General features: G+C 43.3%; 2 protein-coding genes and 1 non-coding gene across 5 annotated transcripts in view; 1 reads left to right on the forward strand and 2 right to left on the reverse strand.

Annotated features, from left to right (window-relative positions):
* The window catches only part of CTNNA2 (catenin alpha 2), a 1193101-nt gene that overhangs the window by 337526 nt on the left and 828684 nt on the right, over positions 1-26891 (reverse strand). The window lies entirely within an intron of this gene.
* Positions 12026-12148, reverse strand: LOC115842566 (small nucleolar RNA SNORA72). The gene has a single exon (XR_004035355.1). It is a non-coding gene; the product is annotated as a small nucleolar RNA SNORA72 (small nucleolar RNA).
* Positions 16191-19122, forward strand: LRRTM1 (leucine rich repeat transmembrane neuronal 1). Of its 2 annotated transcripts, none has more exons than XM_060309301.1 (2): positions 16191-16872; positions 17139-19122. In XM_060309301.1, exon 2 carries the CDS (start codon positions 17198-17200, stop codon positions 18764-18766), a length of 1569 nt encoding a protein of 522 aa, XP_060165284.1. In that variant the 5' UTR covers positions 16191-16872; positions 17139-17197; the 3' UTR covers positions 18767-19122. The 2 variants fall into 2 exon arrangements, with proteins under 2 accessions (XP_060165284.1, XP_030693396.1); XM_030837536.2 differs by having other exon boundaries at positions 16191-16868.

The following is a 26891-nucleotide window of genomic DNA, read 5'->3' on the forward strand; positions in this document are numbered from 1 at the left end:
GAACCAGAGTTCTTCTCCCGGTAGAAGTGGTACCCAACTTCTGTTCCCACATGACATGCCCTTCAGTGGCGTTTGGAACAGCACGTGGCTGACCACGAAGGGAACTACTTGGGAAGCGGAGTTCTCCTTTGCCCGTGCCCGGGGGCGGGGGAGCAGCTCTGGCCGGCCAGCCAGCCCTGGGGTTGCCAGGGGGCCCAGGGTGTTTGTGGAGTTTGGCCCCCGATTAGCGCCGATTTGTGAGAGAATCTCTCCCACGTGCGGAGGAGCTAGCAAAAGTGACTTGGTCTCGGAAAACGACCAGGTGGCAATGGCAGCCGTCTAGCCTGACACGCATTTCCGATCGTCATGGTAACGCGCGCAGCGGCCGGGATGCGGCGGGGGAAGCGTGGTTGCGCTGGGACCTGGTGGGCACTTGGGGCCGCCACCCCCTCCGCTCGCGCCGCCCGGAGCCGCTGGAGCCCGGAGGCGGCAGAGCCATGCGGGGAGCGCTGCCGCCCAGGCAAGGGTACAATTGCCTCTCGGGATGCAGGCGACGTGGGCCCGGATTATGTGTTACTATGACAATGGTAAATAGGTTCACTGGCTTTCAGCGAAGTGGCTACGTGCAGTTTGAGCCGCGGAAGGCACAATCTCCCTCCAGTTCCAGAACACACGTACCCATTCATGGGTCTGTTTTCACATCGCAGAAAACGAGGGGCTTAGGAAAGCCACTGAAACACTTAGTTTTAGTCACTGGGCATTTTCCTTGCAGTGACCTATACTGAGTTTGATTCAGTGGCTCCAACTAATAATTTTTTTTTTTTTTTAAAGCCTGGTAGTAGAAAGAGGAGAATGAAGTATGCTTATCAGATGATAATTAATTTGCTCTCCAGAAAAAAAAGAAAAAAATGAGCTAAATGTCCTGATAAAGTGGCTCTGTGAAATTCTATACATACCAGGAATGTCTCAAATATCATCTTTTAAAAAGACAACCACATATAAAATTGTGATTGGTTCTGCTGTTGCTTGCAGGAGGGATATCCACTCTTTTCTGAAGCCTGTTACACCTTTCAAAAAAGTAAACTAGAAAATGCAGAGCACCTTCAGAAGGGCTATAGCTTTTCCTAGAGTATATATTATCTACCATGTCAGAGCCAGCCTACAAAACATGTTAGCAGAAATAAGGTATTGATTAAATACAGTCATAGTAAACATGAAACTTACATTAATATTACCCACCACTGGTGATGCTAGCATTTCCTCATCCATCAGAGCCTACGAATGCATGTATACACACATCTATAAACAATAAACCCTGCCACAATTAACAGGATTTATATAGCCTTTTAAATATTAGAAAAGACAGGTTTTTTAAAGCCCACTATCATATACTTAAAAAAAAAGATATAGTAATTATCCTTGGTTGTGGTTCATTTGCATAAATTTTATGAATTCATTATATACCACAAATTATTTTAAAATATGCTGTTCAATAAACAAACACACTCAAGAGAAATCACTGGTTGATTCTAACACACTTCTTTCACTTCATCCCTACATGCACTTTCCCCAGCATCTGTACTTTGTCCAATTAATACTCCCCTGGGTGTATTTCTGTTCCCACCAGTCAGACTTGGACCAGGACCTCCTCACTTCAAGTCATGCCTGGAGAACCATCATAATATGCTTTCCCTTGTGCCATCTCCCCCACTCCCCCACCACGTGGAATCACCAAACCCTCTCAATTCAAGTCACACTTTCTTGTTTGTCCAAGAGGCCTTTCCATTCTACTCTAACCGTGGTAAATATTTACTTGGTAGGTTTTGAGTTCTTCCATGTTATGTCAGTTATGGACTTTTCTTATATTGATTCTTTTATTCATTTTTATATACGAGCATGTCAAAGAAACTACTATGCTGAATTTATCTTTATATCAGCTACAGTGGCTAGCACATTTAAAAAAAAACTTGAATGAATGAATGAATATTAATGTTCATAAGGCACACTGAGTCCATAAGGCACTGAAAGGGATGGGATCTTAGAACATTAATTAAAGGGATCTTAGAACATTAATTAGAACATTAGAACATTGATGAATATTAATGTTAGAACATTAATTAGAACATTAGAACATTAGAACATTAATGTTCTAATGAACATTAGAACATTAATGAATATTATTGTTCATAAGGCACACTGAGTCCATAAGGCACACTCTGATTGACTCAGCTGCTTAGAGGAATTCCTATGGTTATCTTCCTCCTCTGCCCCTTCAGAGACATCACCTCCCTAACGGAATGAAATGTGGAGATGTGGTTTGTATCCTGATTCAAATATACTTCAAAAAAAAAAAATTGAGGGATAATGGGAGGTATCTGAATATGGACTGTGTATTTGTAATATTAAGGAATTATCATCTATTTGCTAAGGTGTGATAATGGTATTATGGTTATAAAAATGTTCTTTTTTTGAGATGTATATTAAAAATGTTTAGGAGTAAAATGTTACGAGATGCATGATTTACTTGAAAATACTCACAACTGATAATGAAATACTGGCAAGACATTAATAATTGTTAAGTCTAATATTGATAATTAAGTCTAAGTCTAATGAAGTAATTTTTTAGTCACCTCTCTTCATACCATACTTGATAAGGAATAAAATAATAAGAAGAATGAAAATAAGTAAAGACTATACCTCCACATGGCAATTATCTGGAGGTGATTTCAAATATTCTGCCTGTTCCTTACGTAACCGCTCTGTGAGGCAAGCAGCTGACTGTATCACAGTTCACAGAAGATAAATCATAGTTCAGTCTTAGGGGCATGTACTAGGCCTGCTGGAGCCCAAGGAGATAAACAGCTAGTAAACTTTAGAACACTAAAGCTCTCTTCCCATCGACATCTCCCATTTTGTTGGGAAATGGCCTGTTGACCAAAGAAGGGAATGACAATCCTAAATGCTAGAAAAATTACAATAATAATGAAAAAGTTTTAAAGTTGCATTCTACCTCCCAGGTGTAGAATGCAACTTTAAAACTAACAGTATATGTATCAGCAAGTTTATTTCGTTAAAGTTGTTCTATAAAGCAAGAACATTAATCCCATTTTATGGATGTAGAAACTTAGGTCCTGACAGTTAACATATACATTTATCCTTGAGTTGTTTAAAATTATTAAATGGATGAAATATAATTCCCAAGATTAAGACAGTAGGTAAATCTCAGAATCAAAGCAAAATTATTCCCCGACATTCTGATTATTACTTTAACATGCAATTCTTCCCTTATCTGCTCCTGAACAGTTGGGTGGAAAACATTGCCTCATTTCTTACCAGCAGGCTACAGGAAGAGATGCTCTCCCTGCTGCAGAAGAGACCCAGTTCATGAGTTGTTATTGTCTTTATATAGACAGAACATCAAAAATTTCTGGAAGGCTTTTAAATATGTTTCATTTTAACCCTCCTGACACCACTGCAGTTAGGTGGGTGGTAAATGCCATGTAGTTTACTGCAGTTAGGTGGGTGGTAAATGCCATTTACCAATCAAGAATGCTTATGACAGCTGGAATGATGTTCTAGCTGGCAATGGAAACAGAGTAGACAGAATCCTGGAACTGGAGACCCAGATACAGCCTTACTATAGCCACATCAACAAAGTCACACAGTATTGCTTTCCTTTTTCAGCTCTCAGGGTTTCTGAAAGAGCAAAACCATCAAAGTAAACAGTACTTTCCTTTCCACATTGGTTGAATAATATCCTGAGCGGTACACTTGGATCTCAAAAAGATTTCGGAAGCCTTTGCAATGTTCATAACAACTATAGGAGAGATGTACTATTCACCATATTATGTAATGAAACAAACTTTGGGCTCAAAGGGATGTGGCAAGTTTGGCAATATGCCTGTTGCATTTTGTGAAACAACTATTTCGTTGTTTGAAACAAAAACAACAATAATAAAATGGTTGGTATCCATCAGCCCTTGTTAGGCAATTGCACTGAAAGGAAGTGGTTGAATTCCATTAAAAACATTTCAAATTTGTAGGCATCCTTCAAACACCGATTATACTGAAATCAGGTAGATGAAATTAAATTCATTCAGAGAATAAGCTATCTTTAAAATAAGTAATTACCCATACAGGGTTATTACTATAAATATAGATATTTAAATATAGATATTTAACCCTCTAAGGAGGTTATCTTGTGTTCAACATTCCTCTTGTGTCTCCAATTCCATCACACAGGATCCAGCATGCTAGCTATTTCACACGTTCATGAACATAGGCTTGTTTTGGCCTTAGGGCCTTGGCTCTTGCTATTCCCTCTCCTTGGAGTTCACATCTCCTGGAGCTTTAATTGGCTCCCTCTTACTCATTATTCAGGTTTCAACTCAAATGTCACCTCCTCAAGGAGGCATTGCCTAACCTTAGATAAAGTAGGCCCCTTCCCTCAATTTCTCTCATCCACATGGCTCTATTTTAACTTTCCCTAGCTATTCGGTATCTAAAAATTACCTTATATGTCTGTTTGCTTACAAAGTTACTCAGTCTTATTCAGAGACTAGAATATGCCTGCATATGTTAAGTGCTCAACAGATATTTGTTAACTCCTAACTGGTGGGCTGATTGATTGACAAGAACAGGGCCCCAAAGCATATACATTGAAAACAGTATTAGTTATAGCTTCAAAGAATAAGTAATCCTCTTCTGAAAAGAGCAAATACCCAAATCAGACTTCATACAGAATGACAGCAGTAGGCTTTAGTGGAAAATTTCTCTCTCTCTCTCTCCTCTCTCTTTTTCTGTTCAGCCTTGAGGTGAAAGGCAAACTAAAGGAGAGTGTTGGTCATTGTAACCAGGTTCCTTCACTTAAAACAAAGTCAAAAGTTGAGAAAAGCTTTAGGTCCTTTAGATGCCCATGTCTGTCCTCAGCCTGGTGAAATAAACTTGTATCGTGGAAAGCTTAGCCTCTCCTACATACTCCCCTGCCTCTCTTCTGGGGTCCGAAATGAAGGGAATCCAACAAACTACAGTAATGCTGGACTTAGACCAGTGACTTGCACATGCTAGAAGCTTAATAAGTTCCATTGGTCTTATTACTTGTATAAAGGCCTAACAGTACCTAGGGACCTGTACATTTCCTAGAGATATTTAACTTGTGGTCTTAAGATTGGAGCATCAATCTTTCAACCTTCAGAAAACCAAGATCCAGTTAAGCAACTGCTCAGGAATATAAAAGTTCAGTTTAAATAAGTGTGTGCCTAGCTGTTTCTACTTTAAAAATTGTTCTAACATCTAAATGGTTCTTCCCAGTTAAATACAATATTCTTTAATATTTATGTACGGTTATTTTAATTTTAAATTTCTATTTTTATAGGCAAAGGACAATTGAGCAGAAAAATGTTATACCCTCTCTCTCATGCTGTGAGGCAACCTGTTTTACTGTTTAAGCCTGTGTTTGTTCTGTTTCAATTGTACAGAGGAAACAGTTCTGGCACCTTTAAAAATCAAAGATCTATCACTCAACAGGAGAACATAGCAACCTAGGAAAGGGAATTATGAGGAACAGAGAAAAGACACAGTGCTTCTAAAACCTTACCGGGCTTATGAATCACCTAGGAATCTTGTAAAAATGTAGATTCTAATTCAAGTCTATCTTGGGTGGAGTCTGAGAGTCTGCATTTCTAACAAGCTCTAGGTGATGCTTGTTCCGCTGGTCCTTGTGTTTAAGGATGATGCTGTTTGGGTCACGTGGCTTGAGAAATAAAAATCACTTTAGAGCATTTAGTATTGTACTTAACAGTTATAGTAACATTAAGCCAGTACTATTTTATTTAACCTACAAAAATGACCCAAAATTCTTCCTCATCCATGCAGAGATGAAGCCTCTTTCTCCTTTCCTTGAGTCAGGATGACCACATGACTAGCTTTGGACAACAGACAATAGCAACCTGCTGGAGGCAAGAGCTGAAAAGTACTTGTGCACTGAGACTTGCAGTCTCTCGCTGCTCTTAGAATCCTTCAATCACCACACAGTTGCACCAGAGCTAGCCTTCTGGAGGATGAAAGACCGCATGGAAGAGAAGCAAGGTCCCCCTGCTAACAGCCTGCCAATCGCCATCCCTTTGAGTGAAGCCATCCTAGGTTATACAGTCTCCAGCTAATTCTCCAGTTAACCACAGTCAAGCTGGCTTATACAGAGGATCTGACCCAACACACAGGACCATGAGCTAAATAAAATGATTGTTGTTTTAACCACCAAGGTTTTTGTTTGTTGGCTTTGTTTTATTTTTTTCATGCAGCCTCTAAGATATGAACTGATACTTAAGAAGGAGCAATAAGAGTTTAAGTCAGAGGTGCATAACACCATTTGTGCTTATGATTCTTTTTCCTTCTCATCTTCATTCTATGTGGTATAATTTTGGTCTCATATAATAGAAATGGATATCAGTAGTTACTGCAATAGAATTTGAACTATTTTTCTATATTATAATTAAATTTATTTTTACCTTGTATTTTACTATGTTGAATCCTCCTGTTTAGAAGTTAAGTCACGTGCCCAGGTCACACAGTTTGTAAATGGCAGAACACTGTTTTAGCCTAGCACAGAGTCAGAAATTTCAAAAGTTCCTTGCAGTAAGTTATTCAGTGTCTCAATTCTTCTGCTAAGATGCAAATACAGAATTACATTCTGAAGGACATGATCTCCAGCCCTCACCTGTTTCATGTTTGAGAAGGTAATGCTAGGCTCAATTACAAAGGAATGATCTTACACTGATATGAGATGCCAATGGCAAAGCCTCTTGGGGGAAGGACTCAACATCAGCCAGTCTTTGACCCAGAGCCCTTAGACAGACAGCACTGGTGTTGCACTGTTCCTTTGCAGGTTTACTCACTGTTGGGCAGCCTCTCCCAATGTTGATGGTCCTTGACCATCTGGGCTCATCTCAAAACCTGTCAATCTCCACCATATTTTTTCTTTTTCACAGCCATGTGAAATACCTATTACTCAGAGTCTCATGGCCATGACTATATATTAAAAGCTGCTCACTACGGACTTGGGCAGTGTTCCTTACTTTGTGCCTCCTATTGAAGTGACCTCCACCTCCTCTGCTCCCTCCTATTCTTCCACGTTGAGAATCATCACGTTAAAAGAAGCTTTTCAAACTGGTATTCCACAAGCTGAATAACGCCTGCAGTGTCACTTGCTTATGAATAGCATAGGATTCTTAAAAATTAGAATTTGAAAGCCTTTAATCAAACCATGTACTTTGCAGATAGCACAGGCCATATACTCCCTATCACCCAGCTGCTTCCCACATCACAGCACCTTACCAGACTGCAAAGGCCTCTGATTGTACATCAGCTGTATTCTCATCTTTCTCGCTGAGGATTTGCATATACTGCGACCACTATAACTACCAAGCACGTTCCAGGGATTCCCTGATCTTTAGATCCAGATGTAACCTCTGTCCACATCTTTAACTGCTTACTCTTATTTTTTATTTATTCATTTGGCTGCACCTCACAGCTTGTGGCATCTTAGTTCCCCAACCAGGGATTGAACCCAGGCCCTCGGCAGTGAGAGCTCGGAGTCCTAACCACTGGACCGCCAGGGTTAACTGCTTACTCTTAGCTCTATAAGTTAGAGTTTTCTTTCACATCTTATTCTTCCTTTCCTCCCATCTACCCTAAATCAATCCATTCATTGAAATCATCTTAAATTGTTTCTTGGAAAAAGCACCATTTAAAAGATTGTCAATCCCATTGCAAAACTATTTTTGTACTTATCCTGTCATGTCCATCTCTCATGTTAATATAGTCAGCCTCACACAATATCTCACTTGGGCAGATATGGGAAGCTCCCAGCTGCTCTCCTTGATTTCAGTATCCTTTTCCCTGCCCTTCGTGTTCAAGACCATCATCAGGATTATATTCCTTGTACCCACATTTTGGAAATCATAATCCAGGTTGAAGGTCTTCCCAATCTGGCTCTGAGCTAACACTCCAGTCTCATCTCTCCACAATCCCCTCTCTTTCATTCCTGTGCTCCAGACACCATAAGCATCTCAGAAGCCCCTGTAGTTTTTTCACAGACTTTGCCTACTGACCGGAGTGGCCTCCCTCTGTCTATCTGGTCAACCCCTCCTCCTTTTCTCCCACCTCCTCTGACTGTCCTTGCTCAATTAGCTAGAGAAATCTCTCCAATCCCAGTTCTTGCTTACATCTCTGCCATAGCATGAATCATACTGCCTTGTTACCCATCACCTCCACTCCAGATCTAAGAATACCTAAGGCAGGCCCCACATTTTATCTAACTTTATCTCATCAGCTAAATCTCCATTTGACTCAAACTAACGAAAAAAAATAAGAACAGCAACAGACATTTATGCTAAATTATTAAAAGGTATTCTCAAGGTGCCTGTGAGAGATTAAGAAGTGGTTCCAGAGAATGGGAGATGATGGAATAAAGACATAAATGCATCCAACTGGTTAATTTACTACAGAAGGCTCACTGCTCATGGATGGTGGGGGATTTCCTATACAAACTAGATCTGTGAAATGAAGCCACATATAAATGGTATTAATGTGTGTGACTTCGAAAGTTTGCACCTTCCTGGGTTAATAATTTGTGCCTATACGTCAATGTAATATAAAGGCTTTTTATATTTAGCTCAGATTCCCCAGGCTATTGATTAGGCAAGAATTCAAACCAGTTAATAAAGTCAATTCAACAAGAATCTCTACAAAGCCAGCAATGTACCAGACTGCACTAAGAGGAAAGGGGGCAGGTTTATCACTGTAATGTGGCAATTCCAATGCTCTTTGTATATGGTTTCTCATATATGATAGTCTTTCACATCTTTAGAGGTAGATATTAAAGGAGACTAAAAGCAGGAAAATAACAAGTCTTTCCTTAAGGAATTTCATTTTACCTGCAAAGACAAAATTAGCAACATCTGGAAAACAAGATAATTAAATGCCAAGATGTATCAGGGACAGAACTTACTACAGAATCAAATTGGTTCCATTACTTGTGGCTAGGATGAGGAGGTAAGACTTGCTAATACCAAGCAGAAGAACTATAGTTGTCTGGCTATCCCCATAAATTCTTGGGGCCTGACAGAGAACTGATTCTTGCACCAGCATCCTGTTACAGTGTTTGAGATCTAAACCTTAGAATCACTTCTTGGTATGGTGAGAGCCAAGTTAAAGTCAAATATACCTATGGGTTTACAATTAAATAAATGCTTCCTAAGCTGTTTTGGCACATTGGTTTGACGTTAACAGATGTCCCAAATAAGTGGGTGAAACCATGAAAAACAAGATTTCTCGTGATTGAGATAGTGTGTTGTGAATAGCAAAGAACAGAGTCTAGTGCATTTCACAAATATATTTAAACATTCTTACCTCCACAGAGTATTTTAAGTAACACGGCATTAAACTATTTTCAGACATTAACACCTTTGCAAAAATAATTTGGCTAGACAGCCACTTAATAAGATGTGGCAATGAAATGCTCGTGAGCTCCCAGAAGGAACACTGAAGACCCCAAAGCCCAAGCCTCCACCTGCCTCTTCAGGAAGGAGGGAGGAAATAGCAATGGGAAGGAAGGATGGTTCCAAGGCACCAAGAACAGATTCCGACAGGGATCTCAGTCGGTGCCCCAGCCAGATGAAGGAAAGGGAACCAAAAGATGTTTCTATCTGTGTTGTAATGGAGTTTCTCAAGGAGAAGAAGAAAGCAGCAAAAGAGATATTGAGGGTGAAATATGTACAACCTTTCAGGAGGATAATCTGGCCTTATGTATTGAAAGTCTTTTAAAACTCCCCACTCTTTGAATACCAATACTACTTCTGGAATTAAAATTTAAAGACACAGTTGCCTAAATGTGCAAGGGTATATGTCCTAGTCTGTTCAGGCTGCTATAACAAACTACCATAGACTTGGTTGTTAAACAACAAACATTTCTTTCTCACAGTTCTGCAGGCTTGGAAGTCCAATGTCAAGGCACCTACAGATTCGGTATCTGCCTCCTAGTTCATGGACATCCGTATTCTCACTGTGTCCTCACATGACAGAAAGGGCCTGAGAGCTCTCTGGGTCTCTTTTATAAGAGCAGCAATCTCATTCATGAGGGCTCCAGTCTCGTGACCTAATAACCTCTGGCAGGCCCCACCTCCGAATACCATCACATTGGGGATTAGGTTTCAATATATGAATTCTGGGGGGGCACAAACATCCAGTCTATAGTAGTATATGTATGAGGAAGTTCATCCCAGTCATTTCATAAGAGCTAAAAACCATAAACAACATAATTGGTAAAAAAGGGAGATGGGTAAAATAAATAGAATGGTCTGTAGCCATTGAAGATGATCCTATCAATTTGTATTCTGGATATGGGAATATATCAACAATGAAAAAAAATAGTTACAAAGTAATATGTATAATGTTATCATATTTTTAGAAAATATAGATATATGTGAAATAGTAAAATTCTAAAAGAATATGTACCCAAAACTTAATAGTTTATCTCCAGGTGGTTGAATTTTAGGTGACAATCTTCATTTAAAGTATTTTTTCTTGCTTTTTTCTCCCATTTTTCATTTTTCTATAATAAAAAGGTAACACTTAGACATCCATGAGAAATACATACAGATTGACAGTGATAAGAAAACTGAGGTGTAATATAAGCCAGGAACTGCCTAAGGCTAGCATGTACAAGGGCTCTCTATACTTACTGCCTTACCAACAGTAAAACCAAACTTTATTAAGAGCCCTACTAAGTGCTAAGTACTGAGATAGACACAGACTTCGCATTCTATGTGTTTGAAATCTAATAGGACAGAGAACAAGATTCAGAAGACATGAGGTTTTTGTCCAAATTCTAGCACCCATCTTGGGCAATCACTTAACATTTCTGGCCCTTCAATTCCTGAATTATAAACTAGGAAATTAATGATACTTGAGTTACTTTTTCAGGATAGAATTTGTGAGTGCTCCAACAGAGTGCTTCTTAAAATTTAATTTTAACCTGGAACTAATGGTAAAATGCAGATTTGATTCAATGGGTCTAGGAAGACACCCTAAACTTCTGCCTTTCTAACATGCTCCAGGCCTGCTAGTCCTATGCTTATATTTTCAAGTTGCAAAATTCGAATATACATGATATCATTGAATTTTCCCCAAGAATCCTTTAAGATAGCCATCCTTGGTCCTATTTCACTGATAATGGAGTGACCTGTGTAGGATCAAACTGAGAGAAAATGGAAAAGCAAGGAACCCCAGCTGAAGTCTTTTTATTCCTAATCTCCAAGATGTTAAGGTCCCATTCAGTTCTAAAATACTATAATTAGAAATGGCTGCCACACTCATATAAAGTGAACCACACAGGAGCAGTATTGGTAAAGGTAAGCTGCTTATATAGTTCAGAAGAATAAGAGATCACTTTACATGGGAATCAGTTAAGAAGTCATAGAAGGGAACTTCCCTGTCACTCCAGTGGTTAAGACTCTGTGCTTCCACTGCAGGGGACATGGGTTCAATCCCTGGTCAGGGAACTAGGATCCTACATGCTGCGTGGCGTGGGCAAGAAAAAAAAAAAGTCATAGAGGAAATTTGACATCAGCCTTGAAGGATGGCTAGAATGAAGGCAAGCAAAGACGGAGAGAGTATATACAGCAGTTAGGTATAATATGGCATGATCAGAGCACATGGCAGTGCAGAGGAAGCTTGTAGAGAGGGGCCCAGGACAGCAGAACAGGCCTCAGGAACTAACCCAGGTATTTATTACAGAAGTCAAAGATAACCCTAAGGTGTTCAGTCTTAGAGGCTAGAAGAATACAGCAAACTAAAATTTTCAGTATAGCATTGGAAGCCCTTTTAAAAAAAATTTACAGTTCATTTAATGGCAAATGGTAATCATCCAATTAACAATGGTTATCTTCAAAAGTTATTACACTAGCTGTGCTGTCATTTCTCAAGGTTGGTCACATACCTAAAGTCACACACACTTCCCACATAAGATGTATCATACAAAGCAGACTTGGTTTATCACCAATATTTATAAAACCAGGCCTAGGGAAAGAACTAGGTCTGGGGACCAATGGATGGTCTTAATATAGCGAATGTTTGGAAGCCCTTTACCAACTTCCTTCCTCTCCCAACACAGATTCCATTTGTCCCTGTATATCTTCTTCCCCCAGAGAACTAGGGAATTAATCCACTCATCATGATATATGCATTTCAGTTCCCCATCGTAGGTATGCCTTCACGATGACCATCTCTCCAGTCAGTGAGCCTTGAGTCCTTAAACTACTTCATACACTTTACTTCCTTCACTGGTCCCATTTGACCTGTCAGCTTTTCACATTTGTATGTTCTAGAGACATTTACTCTCAAGCACTGGGCCATATATAATTATTACCGGCTAAGTCTCTCAGTGTCTGCTGCTCTTCCCTACCTAAAGCTCCAGGAGGAAAGCACTAAGTAATTGCATTTCTTTGGTTTACTCCCATGACTTAATATCAATGCAAGATGTTAGGTGTTGCCTTAGTGCTATCCATATCACTACCTTGTTTTAAGAGGAGGATAAGTTTGATAAGAAAAATGACCTTTTTTTAATGTGTTCCTCCTAAGTGGATCTCCCGAGAGAAACCTTACAACCCTCACCCTTTGGCCCCATATACATCTTCAGAGGTGCTCTGTAAAAGGCCAGTTATATGCTGTGTGCCCACAGGAACAACAGAGTTAATTCTCTCCTTTTTAAATTGTGACTCCCACCCTCCTCCCCTACATCTAAACGTTTCCTTTTAAAGAAAAGCCAGTGCTCACTGCTGAAAAGTAAAGACAACCACATAAAGACCAAGGTCCAGGCTGGAGCAAGCAATGACAGAACATTAAAATCACCACTTGAATTTGTCTTTCCTTGAACACTGTCAAAGATGACTATTGGATGGCCAATCCTCAGAATGCATGCTCATTTCAGACTTTTGTCACTTGCACCTCCATGTTCACAAACTATTTTGACTCAAATAAATGAATTGGAGGTGGCCTTCAGTTGAGATGAAATGGGAGAGGTACAACATTTCAAGAAAAAAAAAAAAACAACTGTATGTGACCACCCCCCCTAGCACCCCATCACAACATAAAGTACCAAGAAGAAGCAAGGAGGGTTTATTATGCAAAGGTTAATGTATCAGTATAAGGTTTAGAAGAGGAGGAATTAATTACCTCTCCCTCCTCCAAACTATACTTCTGGCCTCTCCAACTGCATCGAGCTTGCTCTTCCACCTCTTAGTTCCAGATTGTGTTTTGGCAATCAGATCCATACTTCACGTACCCCTGAGTTCCTTCCCATTTGCTGAGTCCATGTTTTCAAGATTCTTATCCTTTCTTACCCCACTCCCCAATCACATGTTGGCCTAATGGCTTGAGGTGCCTTTCTTGCCCAGCTACTATGGCAGTTCAGCAAGACATGCTAAATATCTTTCCCCATACAAACACGGAAAATAACAAGGGTGTTTTTAAAGTGTGTAAAAAATCTCTCATCAGCATCTGACGCTGAAGGAGAAGACATTTACTGACAGAAACCTGTGCTTAGCCCAGAAAAAGAGATTGATCATGTATGTACACAATCGTCACATTACAGCCTGATGCATTAGATGTTCTCACAAGAGAGGTAAAGAGTTATGAGAGATCAAACATGAGGAAAGAAAGAAGTTTATGTGAGCTCTTTCCTTTTTTTACTTTTTAGTGTGTTGGACCCTAAGAGGCATGACATTAAAACTCATGAACACCAGCTATATCAGCCTGCTCTGGTGACTCAAAAGTTGTCGTTTCTCGACTCAACTTTGCTGAAACACTTGATTCATGTTGTTCTTATTTAACCTAATTTGCATTGATTTAATCAGGGCTGGTATGCTTTAAATACATAATAAATTGGGATTCTGCAACTTAGATGACTTAGAATAGCTAAATTTCAATAAAGCTCATTTCAATCTGTTAATGTATACGGTTCTGCCAAGGGGTTTAAAACCGTAGAAAAGATGCAAACTTGCCACATTAGAAGTGGGAAAGATTTAAAGATACCATCCAGATGAAATGATTTGCAGGATAATAATGTGAAAAGCAATATATATATGTACATATGTATTTTTTAATTACAGCCTAGACATATCTTCTACGTTTTGAGGATCATACTTAGAAGAAAGCTCACATATAAATGCAGTGAATTTAATTTTATTTTCCTTCCTTCTTGCCAACACTCAACTCTTCTCTGCCTCTGTACCAGCTCTACAAATCAAGTGACATCCAAAGTGGGACCTCTTCTTGCCCATTTGGCAGGCTCCAGCACCACTTTGCAAGCTGCCTGCATTAGGAGAATTTTCTTCCTAGCAGCCATGGGGATTGGGTGGCTTGTACTCACAATACTTGCTGAATGGTTGGCCAATGTTTACCCCTGCCTGCCCCAGCTCCCCAACCCTTTAGAGTTTATGGCTCAATCAGCCGGCTTGCTGTGAGGAATAATTATCTTGGCAAGAGGTGAAAACACTTGATGGTGAAATTGTCTGTCTGTTAAAGTGTTCCGCAGCACCCTGGAGGTGCCAGTGCCCAGTCCAGAGTCAGGCAGGAGGCAAGAGGGCTGGAGAGCTGACCATCAAGAATGGGAAAGGAAGGCCACCACTTTGGTGCGAGACAGAAAATAACCTATCTGTGCCAGTAACAAGCTGTGAGACCTCGGATAATCACCCGATGTCTCTGTACCTCAGTTTCGTCATGTGCAAAATTCAGATTTTCTAATGTCTCTTTTAGCTCCTAAGACAGCATGTGATGTCTAGGACATTTCAGCTTTGTTTTCTTTCCAATTGAAGGATGCATCTCAGAGATGAATGACCAGGCCAGAGCTCAGAGGAATACGAAACGGAATGATTCATGCCCCTGTTCATAAAACTTTTCCTGAAAAGTACTACTAGTCTTTGGTGACTTTGATTCCACTGGTTAGTAGTGTCTTTAGCTTGAATGTAAGGAGCAACTTAGTTATTTGTCCAAAGCCAGTCCAACCCTGGAGCTTTGGTAATCCACCTCATTCTTATCAATGAGAGCACAACTATAGATAATGCCCACTTATTTTCAGTTCCTAAGAGTCAGATATGATGGGAATTAGAAGTGAGGAGCTGGAAATTCACATTGGATTCTCCCTATTGCCTCCTTGGGCATATTTGTCAAGAAGGTAGGCTTATCCACTCACTTCCAGCCGGGTTTCTCTCTCTTTTTTTTTTAAACAGATGACCAACAGGTCCCTGACAACAGCAATGCAGACTCTCTCCAGACCAGTTGGAACAAGACAGAGCTCAACATAAGAAACTTAAGGAGCCCATCCATAAGTGAGTGTTAATGGAAATAATCAGGCTAAGACCTCTTCATGCTCAGATGATACAATTTAGTAACAGTCTCAAAGATTAAGTACTGGGTGTATATATAGAAAGGGGTAGGCTTCATGAGGGTTTAAACTACCCCTTCTCCTCTCATCCTCTCGCACATTCTCCTGGAGCGGAGTGTACTGCAGGGTTCTGTAATCACCATGAGTAGCACGTCAGGGTCAGTCCTCCCGGTGTCAGACATTAGAATCTTTCTTTAATCCACCCGGGACCCCACAGACATCTATGGAGACTGGTGAAGCCCCAGAGGGATCTCGGGCAAGAAAAACTCCCTGTACACAGACATAGGTTTCTGCCACTCTAGGTCTACCGCCAGGACCAGGATGGCTTTCCAAATCTGCTGAGTTTGGAAAGCATTCCCCCACCCACCACCTAAAATTGCTGGCTGACTGCAGAACTCCAGTGCCCGCAAGGGAAAAAAGAAAAATCTCAGCCAAATCCCCACAATCATTGCTTTCCTCTAGCTTCTCTCAAGTTGCTTTTCTAAAGCAAAGGACCAAATGTTGATTTCTCTACAGATTCCTACGTATCTCTTACACGTAGACAGCTTTAAAGGGGGAGGGGGGAACGTTCCCCGAAGGGAAGGGGAGGGCGGAACAGAATATTTCAGTCTCCCACTTGGAAATCTCTTGTCGTTGATGATGCTTTTCCAAACCTCCATCCCCCCTCCTTTTTTTTTTTTTTTTCTTTTTGGAAATATGGACCAAAAAGCTGAAAGTTATTTCCATTTCATCAAAGAACATATATTACTTTAGTGGCTCTGGAGAATGTTGGTTTTCTGCCCACCCCTTTTCAATCTGCCCATGTCTGAGGTGCTCCGGGAAGACGCACAATCGTGAGCAGCTTACGACACTCAGTGAGCAGTAGGTGCCGGTGCAAGCTCGCGCCTCACACTGCCTGGCGGAGAGAAGGAGCCCGGGCGCCGGGCGCCGCTCCCCGCTCCCAGCGTTGCCACCCGAGCCGCCCGCCGCCCGCACCTCCCCGCCGCCCGCAAAGCATGAGCAAGCCCGCTCTCCGCAGCCGCCCCGGGCGCGAATGGCAGGCTGTCTCCGCGGAGCAAAAGGTGGCGCCGGTCAGTGGTCCTTTCCAATGACGGACATTAACCAGACTGTCAAATCCTGGGGAGTCGCGAGCCCCGAGTTTGGAGGGTTTTTTTCCCCACAACGTCACAGTCCGAACTGCAGAGGGAAAGGACAGCGGCAGGAAGGCGAAGCCCCGGCTCCCGCACGCAGTTGGGAAACTTGCGGGTCCTAGAAGTCGCCTCCCCGCCTCGCCGGCCGCCCTTGCAGCCCCGAGCGGAGCAGCAAAGTGAGACATTGTGCGCCTGCCAGATCCGCCGGCCGCGGACCGGGGCTGCCTCGGAAACACAGAGGGGTCTTCTCTCGCCCTGCATATAATTAGCCTGCACACAAAGGGAGCAGCTGAATGGAGGTTGTCACTCTCTGGAAAAGGGTGGGTAAGACACTTTTTAATTAAATTCTTTCCCGAAGATTTTTTTTTTTTTCCTCCCTTTGCTGCAGCATCTAACATGGACCAAATCACCATCTCTTTGATCTTTACGTGGCTGTGAACTTTCTATGCTGCCCAGCTTTCTGCATGCTTAGAGGTGAACGTGTGGCTTTGGGGAGGGGGGGTCCTGCTTTATTTCAATGTATTTATTTGATTTTTGCCCTTTTCTCCCCCTCCCCCGCTCCCCCTCCCTCGGAATAAAATATGATGTAGATTTCTGACCGAGCGCTTCCAATGGACATTCTCCAGCCTCTCTGGAAAGATTCTCGCTAATGGATTTCCTGCTGCTCGGTCTCTGTCTATACTGGCTGCTGAGGAGGCCCTCGGGGGTGGTCTTGTGTTTGCTGGGGGCCTGCTTTCAGATGCTGCCCGCCGCCCCCAGCGGGTGCCCGCAGCTGTGCCGGTGCGAGGGGCGGCTGCTGTACTGCGAGGCGCTCAACCTCACCGAGGCGCCCCACAACCTGTCCGGCCTGCTGGGCTTGTCCCTGCGCTACAACAGCCTCTCGGAGCTGCGCGCCGGCCAGTTCACGGGGTTAATGCAGCTCACGTGGCTCTATCTGGATCACAATCACATCTGCTCGGTGCAGGGGGACGCCTTTCAGAAACTGCGCCGAGTTAAGGAACTCACACTGAGTTCCAACCAGATCACCCAACTGGCCAACACCACCTTCCGGCCCATGCCCAACCTGCGCAGCGTGGACCTCTCGTACAACAAGCTGCAGGCGCTCGCGCCCGATCTCTTCCACGGGCTGCGGAAGCTCACCACGCTGCACATGCGGGCCAACGCCATCCAGTTCGTGCCCGTGCGCATCTTCCAGGACTGCCGCAGCCTCAAGTTTCTCGACATCGGATACAATCAGCTCAAGAGTCTGGCGCGCAACTCTTTCGCCGGCTTGTTCAAGCTCACCGAGCTGCACCTGGAGCACAACGACTTGGTCAAGGTGAACTTTGCCCACTTCCCCCGCCTCATCTCCCTGCACTCGCTCTGCCTGAGGAGGAACAAGGTGGCCATTGTGGTCAGCTCGCTGGACTGGGTATGGAACCTGGAGAAAATGGACCTGTCGGGCAACGAGATCGAGTACATGGAGCCCCATGTGTTCGAGACCGTGCCACACCTCCAGTCCCTGCAGCTGGACTCCAACCGTCTCACCTACATCGAGCCCCGTATCCTCAACTCCTGGAAGTCGCTGACGAGCGTCACCCTGGCCGGGAACCTCTGGGACTGTGGGCGCAACGTGTGCGCCCTGGCTTCGTGGCTCAGCAACTTCCAGGGGCGCTACGATGGCAACTTGCAGTGCGCCAGCCCCGAGTACGCACAGGGCGAGGACGTCCTGGACGCAGTGTACGCTTTCCACCTGTGTGAGGAGGGGGCCGAGCCCACCAGCGGCCACCTGCTCTCCGCCGTCACCAACCGCAGCGACCTGGGATCCCCCGCCGGCCCGGCCACCACTCTCGCTGACGGCAGGGAGGGGCAGCCCGACAGCACGCCTGAGCTGGCTACCGTGGCCCTCCCCGGCGGCGAACACGCCGAGAACGCTGTGCAGATTCACAAGGTGGTCACCGGTACCATGGCCCTCATTTTCTCCTTCCTCATCGTGGTCCTGGTGCTCTATGTCTCTTGGAAGTGCTTCCCAGCCAGTCTCAGGCAGCTCAGACAGTGCTTTGTGACGCAGCGCAGGAAGCAAAAGCAGAAACAGACCATGCATCAGATGGCTGCCATGTCTGCCCAGGAATACTACGTTGATTACAAACCGAACCACATTGAGGGAGCCCTGGTCATCATCAACGAGTATGGCTCGTGTACCTGCCACCAGCAGCCCGCCAGGGAATGCGAGGTGTGATTGTCCCAGTGGCTCCCAACCCGTGCGCTACCAAATATGCCTGGACAGCCGGGGCGGGCCGGCAAGCACCAGGCTGGGGTCTCCTGTCTGTGCTCTGATATGCTCCTTGACTGAAACCGCAAGGGGATCTCTCCCAGAGACTTGACATTTTAGCTTTATTGTGTCTTAAAAACAAAAACGAGATAAAACACAACAAAACCCCACCCCACAACCTTCAGGACAGTCTATCTTAAATTTCATATGAGAACTCCTTCCTCCCTTTGAAGATCTGTCCATATTCAGGAATCTGAGAGTGTAAAAAGGTACCAATCATTGATTTTTTTTTGTAAACTTAAAATGTTTAAAATAAAATAGCATTTACAGTTTTTACAGACTGGTGTAACCTAAATGAATTGTTACCTGGTTAAGAGTGAAGCAACAGTTAGAATTTCCTCCCCCCACCGTGTGTGTGTGTGTGTGTGTGTGTGTGTGGGGGGGGTGATCTAGTGGCCACAGGGAAAATCCAGAAATTCAGAAGTAGCCAGGCTCATTTTGAAACATTAAGAAGGACAAACAGCTTATCAGGTGGATGTACCCCACATGATTAAGGACTGAAAAAAGCAAGACCCTTTATATTATATTTGGGGGTGGGGGGTGCAGTGCAATCTAGCCACTTCAAAGCAATTGAAAGGCAGACTGAGGACTGAGCATCCTTGCTCAGCCTTTAAGGCAGAGATCATTGCAAATGCTTTTTAAAAGGCAGTGCCACACAGTTTTTCTTATGAGCAGAAAACATTTTTGCACTTAATACAAGCATCTTTCAAATCGATTCAAAATCTCACCCCCAAATGCCACTGGTTCACTATTCTCCTACGCCTTTGATTCACCAGACTTAGTAGCATTTGTTCCCTTTTCCATACTCTCTCAAGTGAAAGACCCTCATCTCCTGCTCTCTGTGGTCTGACTCAGGGAAATAAGGCGGAATACAAATGTTCGGTGATGAAAACTGTGCTTTCTGGAGCATATTGGTAAGACTGCAGCAAGCTGAGGCTCTCAGCAGTGACAGCACATTCCTAGTTGCTCTGGGGAACAGTGGGAAAATCCTACCCTGGGCTGAACTCCTCCCTGGGTGCTGCTTGTAGCAGGAGACTTTAGGGGCAGACGGGATACAGAAGTGATGGGGGTGCGGTGGGATGGGGAAAATGAGCTTTTGATCCTATGTTCCAATGTTACTGAAACAGGAATAATTTGTTAACCCAGGACAGAAAAGCTGCCTCTCTTCAGATTGCCCTGTTGTGTGATGCCTGCTTTCCTGTGTTGTCTTAGTTTTTTTCTGTGTTGGGGTCAGTGATTTCCCCTTCCCAACCTCATAGGTTTCCAGGTCCACAGAGGTGTGGGTTGTTTATTGAACTAAATTCAAGAGTGGTAGCAGGTGGCGATGTGGGGAAGGGACAGGGGAGGAGTATGTGTGATGGTCTTTCACTAGCTAGCAATTTAAGCAAATGTGTGATTGAAATAAACTGTCATGAGTGACAGCTGGTGAGCTAATGTTGTCCATGTCCAGAAGTTTTTCTCAAACTCAGGTGCTCACCCCTCTGAATGATCTTACAGACTGGCATCTTTCTTTTTTCCTTTTCTTTTGGGAGGGAGAGCCAAGTCTGAATAACAGGAAGAGGGATGGCGGGAGAAAACATACACCACCCTCTCCCAAAATGCAAATGCCTCCGGCCACCTACCTAAAAAGGCACAATCAGCTGTTTGAAATGCAGAATGGCATCACCAGGAGGTTTACTTAATCTGAGGGTTGTTAGTAGATTTCTCTTCTACCAATGGAGAACCCAGTATGCCTAAAAATACTGCTTCTAAGAGGTTCTTTCAAGAGAAATATTTTGCAAATGTCTCTAAGATGTTAAGCCTTGGTGGAGAGCTTCTTACACACGCACAGACGCGTGGGTGCGCGTGGGCGTGCGTGCGCGCGCGTGCGCACACACCCCCCATAATCTCATTTTCTCTGACCAGGAAACTTCATCTTATTTTGTTTATAATTAAAACATGACTTTATGACACATACCATGCACGCAACACCCATTTAAACTAGTAATGTTCTAGAAGAGAGACGCTTTGATAACTTTGAGGGGGTTTTGGATTTAGTCTAAGAATGATCATTTGGGAATGCCATTGTAAACAGCATCTCACTTGGAGGGCAGGGACTGCAGGAACATCTATAATGAAACCTCAATAAAGAGACCTCCTCTAGGAGACAAAAGACCTTTTCTGGAAAAAAAGAAAAAATCCCCCAATTGTGCAACTGAAGGATTCAATTCAATCCTTGGATTCCATGGATTTGATGTGCTCCTAGGAAGGTTCCTGAAATCCAGTGCCAAAAGCTGCTCTGGCTTGGTGCATTAAGGGCGGTGTTGGTGTGCTTACAGGGAAAGCTTCCAGAAGCAAAACCTTATTGGCAAACATCAGAAGCACAGATCCACCCTACCCCCTAGAAATATGGATATTGGAAACTGGAGAATTTCTCTCCTATCTCTAAGACTTTTTCCCTCTTTATTCTTCTTTTGTAAATGTGGCCATGAGAAAAAGCTAGAGAATAATCATGCTTTGGTATTTGCTGCTGCCACCCCTACCCACCGTATGACTAAAAACCACATATGTAGAAGATCTGAAGTCCAAGTAAATCTAATGAAATACTATTGTAAACAGGACTCTGTAACCTGAGACCTGGAGAACAAATGATGGTCATGAATACTGTGTTCTTAATTTGTTTGTGTGTGTGTGTGTGTGTGTGTGTGTGTGTCTGACTGTCTCTGTGCTGTGTGCCTTTATAGGCAAGGAAATATGTTTCCTACACAAACAGAAATTTAGCTCACATCATTTCATGCTCCTGCACCTCTTGCTTTGGAGAATGGCAGCAGGTGGGGGAAGGCAAGAATGAGGGAAATTGGTAGATTTAAATAAGGTTTTATGACACTTGAAATCTTTTCTTTCTTAAATTAATTGATCTTTAAGCTTCAAGAAACTTGCTCTGTCTGACCCCCTCTAAGGAAACTACTGAGCATTTAAAAGACAATCTGATTTTTTAAAGGTGTAGCGCCCGTTTTGTTGTTGTTCTTCCCTCAGAGGGGGCTGATCTCCTTGTCCTGTGCTGTCTGGAAGGAATTTAAGACCTGGGCATTGTCTCTTCCTGGGCATTGTGATGGATTAAGCCTCCATTTGCAGTACCTTCCCAGCTGATTAAAGTTCAGCCCTAGTATAGAGGTTTCTCAAATATTTATATAGAAAAAAAAGTCCTTTCAAATGACACTCTCAGACCAGCCTTAGCCCCAATAGTTTTTTTTTTTTTTAGGTGGTACCAGAGTGAGCAGGTTAAATGAAACCCATCCTTTGGCCTTCACTCTGAGGAAACGCAGCCCCTGGGGCTCAGACTCCAGCCCTGATAGTTGAGACCACCAGCCAGCCCAGGCTCTCAAGACTGCAAAGTTGCCGTCATAAAGAAAAGGTTATTCCAGTAAAAGGAAACTTTTAAAATTCATGTTTAATATTCTCTCAAGCTCTTCAAAGTCTAAGAGTGCCTTACCTTTTTTCCCCTGCCTTCAGGAAGGAGACATTCGGTATGACTTAGCATCAACAACACGTTTATGAGTACGTGTAAGTCATTAGAGGGGCAGACACTACCTGTTATTTCTCTCAAGTTTCCTGAGCAACTGCACACAGATCACTGGAGGGCTTAGGGGCCTCCTGTGTTGCTGGGTTACATTAATCGACTTGTCAGCAAGTTCGGCACTTATTCTGTCTGGTGCAGCCGTGTAGAAGGAAGCACTGGTGGATCACACATCCTGGGATCATGAAAGGCATCAGATACCCTTCTCACAGAGAACATTATCAAGAGGCCAGAATCTATATGCTTTGGAGAATGGGTATTATAATGTTTCAGGGTAGTCAAAATAAGCATCAATTATATCCTCTAGATAGGTGGTTATGTTGGTTGATTTGGGCTTGCCATGGATGGAATATCAAATAGCAAGGAGTTAATTGGAATATGACTATTAGGCTCCTGAAATATATTTTGGGAGAAGTTTAGGGATATACACATACATACATATACGTAAATGACATAAAATGACATGTAATAGTCACACATACTACATTGTCATGTATGTATGTATATATATATATATATAACCACACATATAACAACATACACATGATCATATTATAAAATTAATCCCTCCAGCATTAATTATCCTCCTGCTTTCTTCTTCCATGATCAAACTTTTACTCACAAAAGGATCTGATAAAATCAATCACAAGGTGTAAAGGACTGAGGTGGCTGATGGTATTTTCAGGCATTAGTTGACGAGTGGTAGAGGCTCTGCAGGTTGGGGATCTTCTGAGCTCCTCATTCCATAGAAGGGTGTATGCCTGCTACCTAGTGGTAAGAGCCAGCAAAGCATTCTTTACAGAGCATGCACCTAACTAAGGAGTTCCACCTCAGGGTTACAAAACATTTCTCCATTAAAAATTGCTCTACTCAATTTTTTTTCCAGGGATCCTGCAGGCAGAATTCTTCCTCCTGTGACTGGGCCCCATCTCCTGGCCTTCCTCATCTGGACACAGTTTACAGTTTTTTGCTCAAAGCAGAAGCCTGGCTATTACGTCCTTAAGGCTTAGTCAGGGTTGTAAACGAGACGGAGAAAATACATTTATTGAATGGTTACTTGGTATGTGAGCCTTTATCTAGACCTTATCTTTACATGAGGAACCTGAGGCCTAGAGAGGTTGAGTGTTTTTGTACAGCTAGTAATTGGAAGCACAGGACATTCAGTCTGGTGTCCTTTTAACTATACCCTGTTTCTAATTTCCTTGAATGGTTGCCTCCTCCACTGCTCTAACCAGCAAAGACCCTAGGGCTAGCCTGGGCTAAGGGTACATGCTCACCCTATTCTTGGTGGATGACATGGGTGCAATGCTTGAATCCAGGAATTTTCATCATGACTTTGTTTGCTCTGGCCTCTGGTAATCGGGTCATGCAGGACTCTGCCAACAGAGGAGACCTCTCACAGGCTTCCAGGAGCTCAAAGTTCAGTTAATCATCCAGTCCAACCACTAACCAGAGGATTTTGGACTCAGAGAGACTAAGGTCTTCCAGGTGTTCATATATTACTGTTGAGGATTTATTTAATGACCCCTCTTCGTCATTAAATGGGCTATGTCTCTATGGTGGTGGGTCTCAACCAGGGGCAGATCTGCCACCCAATCAATGTAATGTCCAGAAACATTTGTGATTTTCATGCTTGGGGGTGGGATGCTACCAGCATCCAGTGAGTAGAGCTCATGGATCCTGCTGAGCACCCCACAATGTACAGGAAGGCCCCCTCAACAAGGAATCATTTACCCTAAAATGTCAAGGGTGCCGAGTTTCAGAAACTCTGCTCCCTGGTATAGAGTAATGAGGCCATTGACACCAACAAGCTGCGTTCCAGCTTTGCTTGGATTCGTTCACCCAGCTCTGTTGCCTTTTAACCTTCCTCTCTTGAAAGAGGATTGGAAGTCTAAAGAAAACCCCTCAGGTTGGCTGCTAATCGGCGCGAGGACCCGTAGCTAGCACACGCTTCTCAAACAACATATGGCAAAACTTAAATTAACTGGGACAAAACCCGTCAGAGCCCTCCACTGACCCATTTTTTCTCTGGCAATACCTCATTTAGGAAACAGAAAAAAAAAATTGAGTTAACAATGGATATTTAATTAACAAGAAGGAAAATGAGAAACTTGATATTCCTTTCAGTAGGTGTTCTGATGTCTGGGCTTTTCCCCTTCTCCAGCCAAGCCTGGAATGTCTCCAAGGTGGGAATGGGCTTTCATTTGAAAAATCAATGTGCTGGGACTGCCCTGGAGGTCCAGTGGTTAAGACTCCGCACTTCCAACTCAGGGGGCATGGGTTTGATCCCTGGTTGAGGAACTAAGATCCCATAGACCATGTGGTGCAGCCAAAATAAAAATCAATCTGCTTAGTCTAGTGAGTGGTGGACATATTAATCAGGGCCATGATTTCAGACCTTAGAAGCAGGATGGTCTAGAGATGCAGGCATCACAAACTGAAAGGCATTTGGGGCCAGGCAGACCATATTGATGAGTGACATTTATGGGCCTATGACATTAGGAGAGAACTAGAGAGTTCACTTCAAAAATGCAACTTACTTTTGATTGGTCCTGGTTAATCAACAATTCTGCAGGCTATGTCGAGAGAGTGCTCTGAAAGAACCCCGGTCTTGAAGTCAGGAGAGATGGTCTTTAGACCAGCTGGTACTCACAGGCCTTGGGTCCAACTGGTAGTCATCCTAACTGCAGACAGCCTCTCTCTCTGCCTTTGGGAGGGTTCATCCAGGTATTCCCTAAGGACCCTTCGGGTTCTAGGCTTCTATTTCATCATTTTCCCCGACAATAAAACAAAACTGGTTTCAAGCTAGTGCCACTTAAACAGAAAATTAAAATTCCCCTGAATTCCCATTCCCCAAATATTCTGATTCATCAGGCTTGACTGCATGTGAACGTGTAATGGTAGATAAAAATTCACAAAGAGACCAGGGCTTCAGAAAGGGATGTGGGTATGCTGGAAAACAGATGAGAAAGCACGGGCAAGTGTGGGTGGAAAATGGGGTTTTTAGAACGTGCAGGAAGATGAAAGGAAACCCTAGAGAGGACACACACTCACACTCACCCACACGTGAGATAGGGAGACACAGGGAACCGTCATGAAGCAGGACCAGTAAAATGGCTGAAGAAGCCACTGCGGTGGAGGGTGGGGGCAGGGAAGAAGTACAGGCAAACGTTTGCACAGGACTCCTGAAATAACTTACTAGATCTGAGTAAGTGGCTACAATGAAAACTAGGGGTTCAGAGCCCTTTAGTAAAATGAGAGCAAGGGGGAGGGATGGAGAAAGGGAGAGGTGGGAAAAGTAAAAGTCAAGGTTGGAAGGTGGGGGGAGAGGGGAAGAGAGAGGAAAGAAAGAGAGCAAGAGGGGAGAGAGTTTCAAGATTTGTGCTTTATATTGATCGAATAATCATCGGGAGTGGCTGTGATACACCAACTCTACTCCACAACCCTTTTTAATCGTTTCTTTCCTGACTCTGCTCTACCAGGTTGGCTATTGGCTTCTTATCAATGTCATGTTGGGAAGCCATTTTTCTCTCTGCTTTATGAGAAAAAAGATAATTTTCTAGTTGCATCCTTCTTTCTTTTGCTCAGCTAGGAAAATGCTTCTCCACCCTGACTGCACATTGAAAGCACTTGGGAGCTTTAACAAATATTGATGCCTGGGTCCCTCCCACAGAGATGTGGATTTAATTGATCTGGAGCGTGGCTTTGGTGAGGTTATGTTTTAAAACTTCCCAGGTGATTGTAAAGTTCAGTCAAATTTGGGAAACACTGAGCTAGAGGGTCACAAGTATCGCCACATTTGTAGCTCAGCAATCTGTAAGATCCACAAGTCAGACTGCAGCTCTTTAAGAAAGCATTGTGGGCTGGTGGATGGGGGTCAGCGTTAAGTGCGGAGGCCCCAGCCTCACTGACTCCTCCAGGTGGGGCTGATTTTGTGAGAAAGATGTACAAGCATACATGGGCTTGTCATTTGTTTCTGAGTGTTCTATAGTTTACTAAGTATTCTTTACAATTATTTTATTTACTTTAATTCTCCCAACAATCACAAAAGGCAGACACAAACTTGTCCCATCTTTTAGACAAGAAGACTCAGATCAGAAGAGGTTAAGTAGCTTGCCGAAGGTCAAGGCCTAGCACCTGGAACTGCGTCTTCTAAATTCTGTGTCCTCCTCCGTCATTTCCCTTTCCTTCTCTGATTGGTTGCGATGAGACATGGCTGGCCTTGCTCAAAGTACAAACCTCAGTAAGTCTTCCAGCAGGAGTCCTGGAGAACACATTGCACTCATACTCCTATACCTTCTCCCTCACCAGCCAGAGTCTGGCAATGACAAAATTTGGCATCACAGTCTCACTACTGCCCATTTGGTGCCCCCCTCAAGCCCCCTCCCCTTCTCATTTCCACAGGAGCCTCCATGATGCCTCAGAGACTTCCAAATACATGCCAACGCTTCCCAAATAGCGAACATCAAAATGTTC

This window comes from Globicephala melas, chromosome 12 (genome assembly GCF_963455315.2).
Source record: "Globicephala melas chromosome 12, mGloMel1.2, whole genome shotgun sequence".
Lineage (NCBI taxonomy): Eukaryota > Metazoa > Chordata > Mammalia > Artiodactyla > Delphinidae > Globicephala > Globicephala melas.

Excerpts from the sequence above, each read along its gene's own strand:
- LRRTM1 (XM_060309301.1), top strand. The coding sequence starts at position 17,198 with ATGGATTTCCTGCTGCTCGGTCTCTGTCTATACTGGCTGCTGAGGAGG.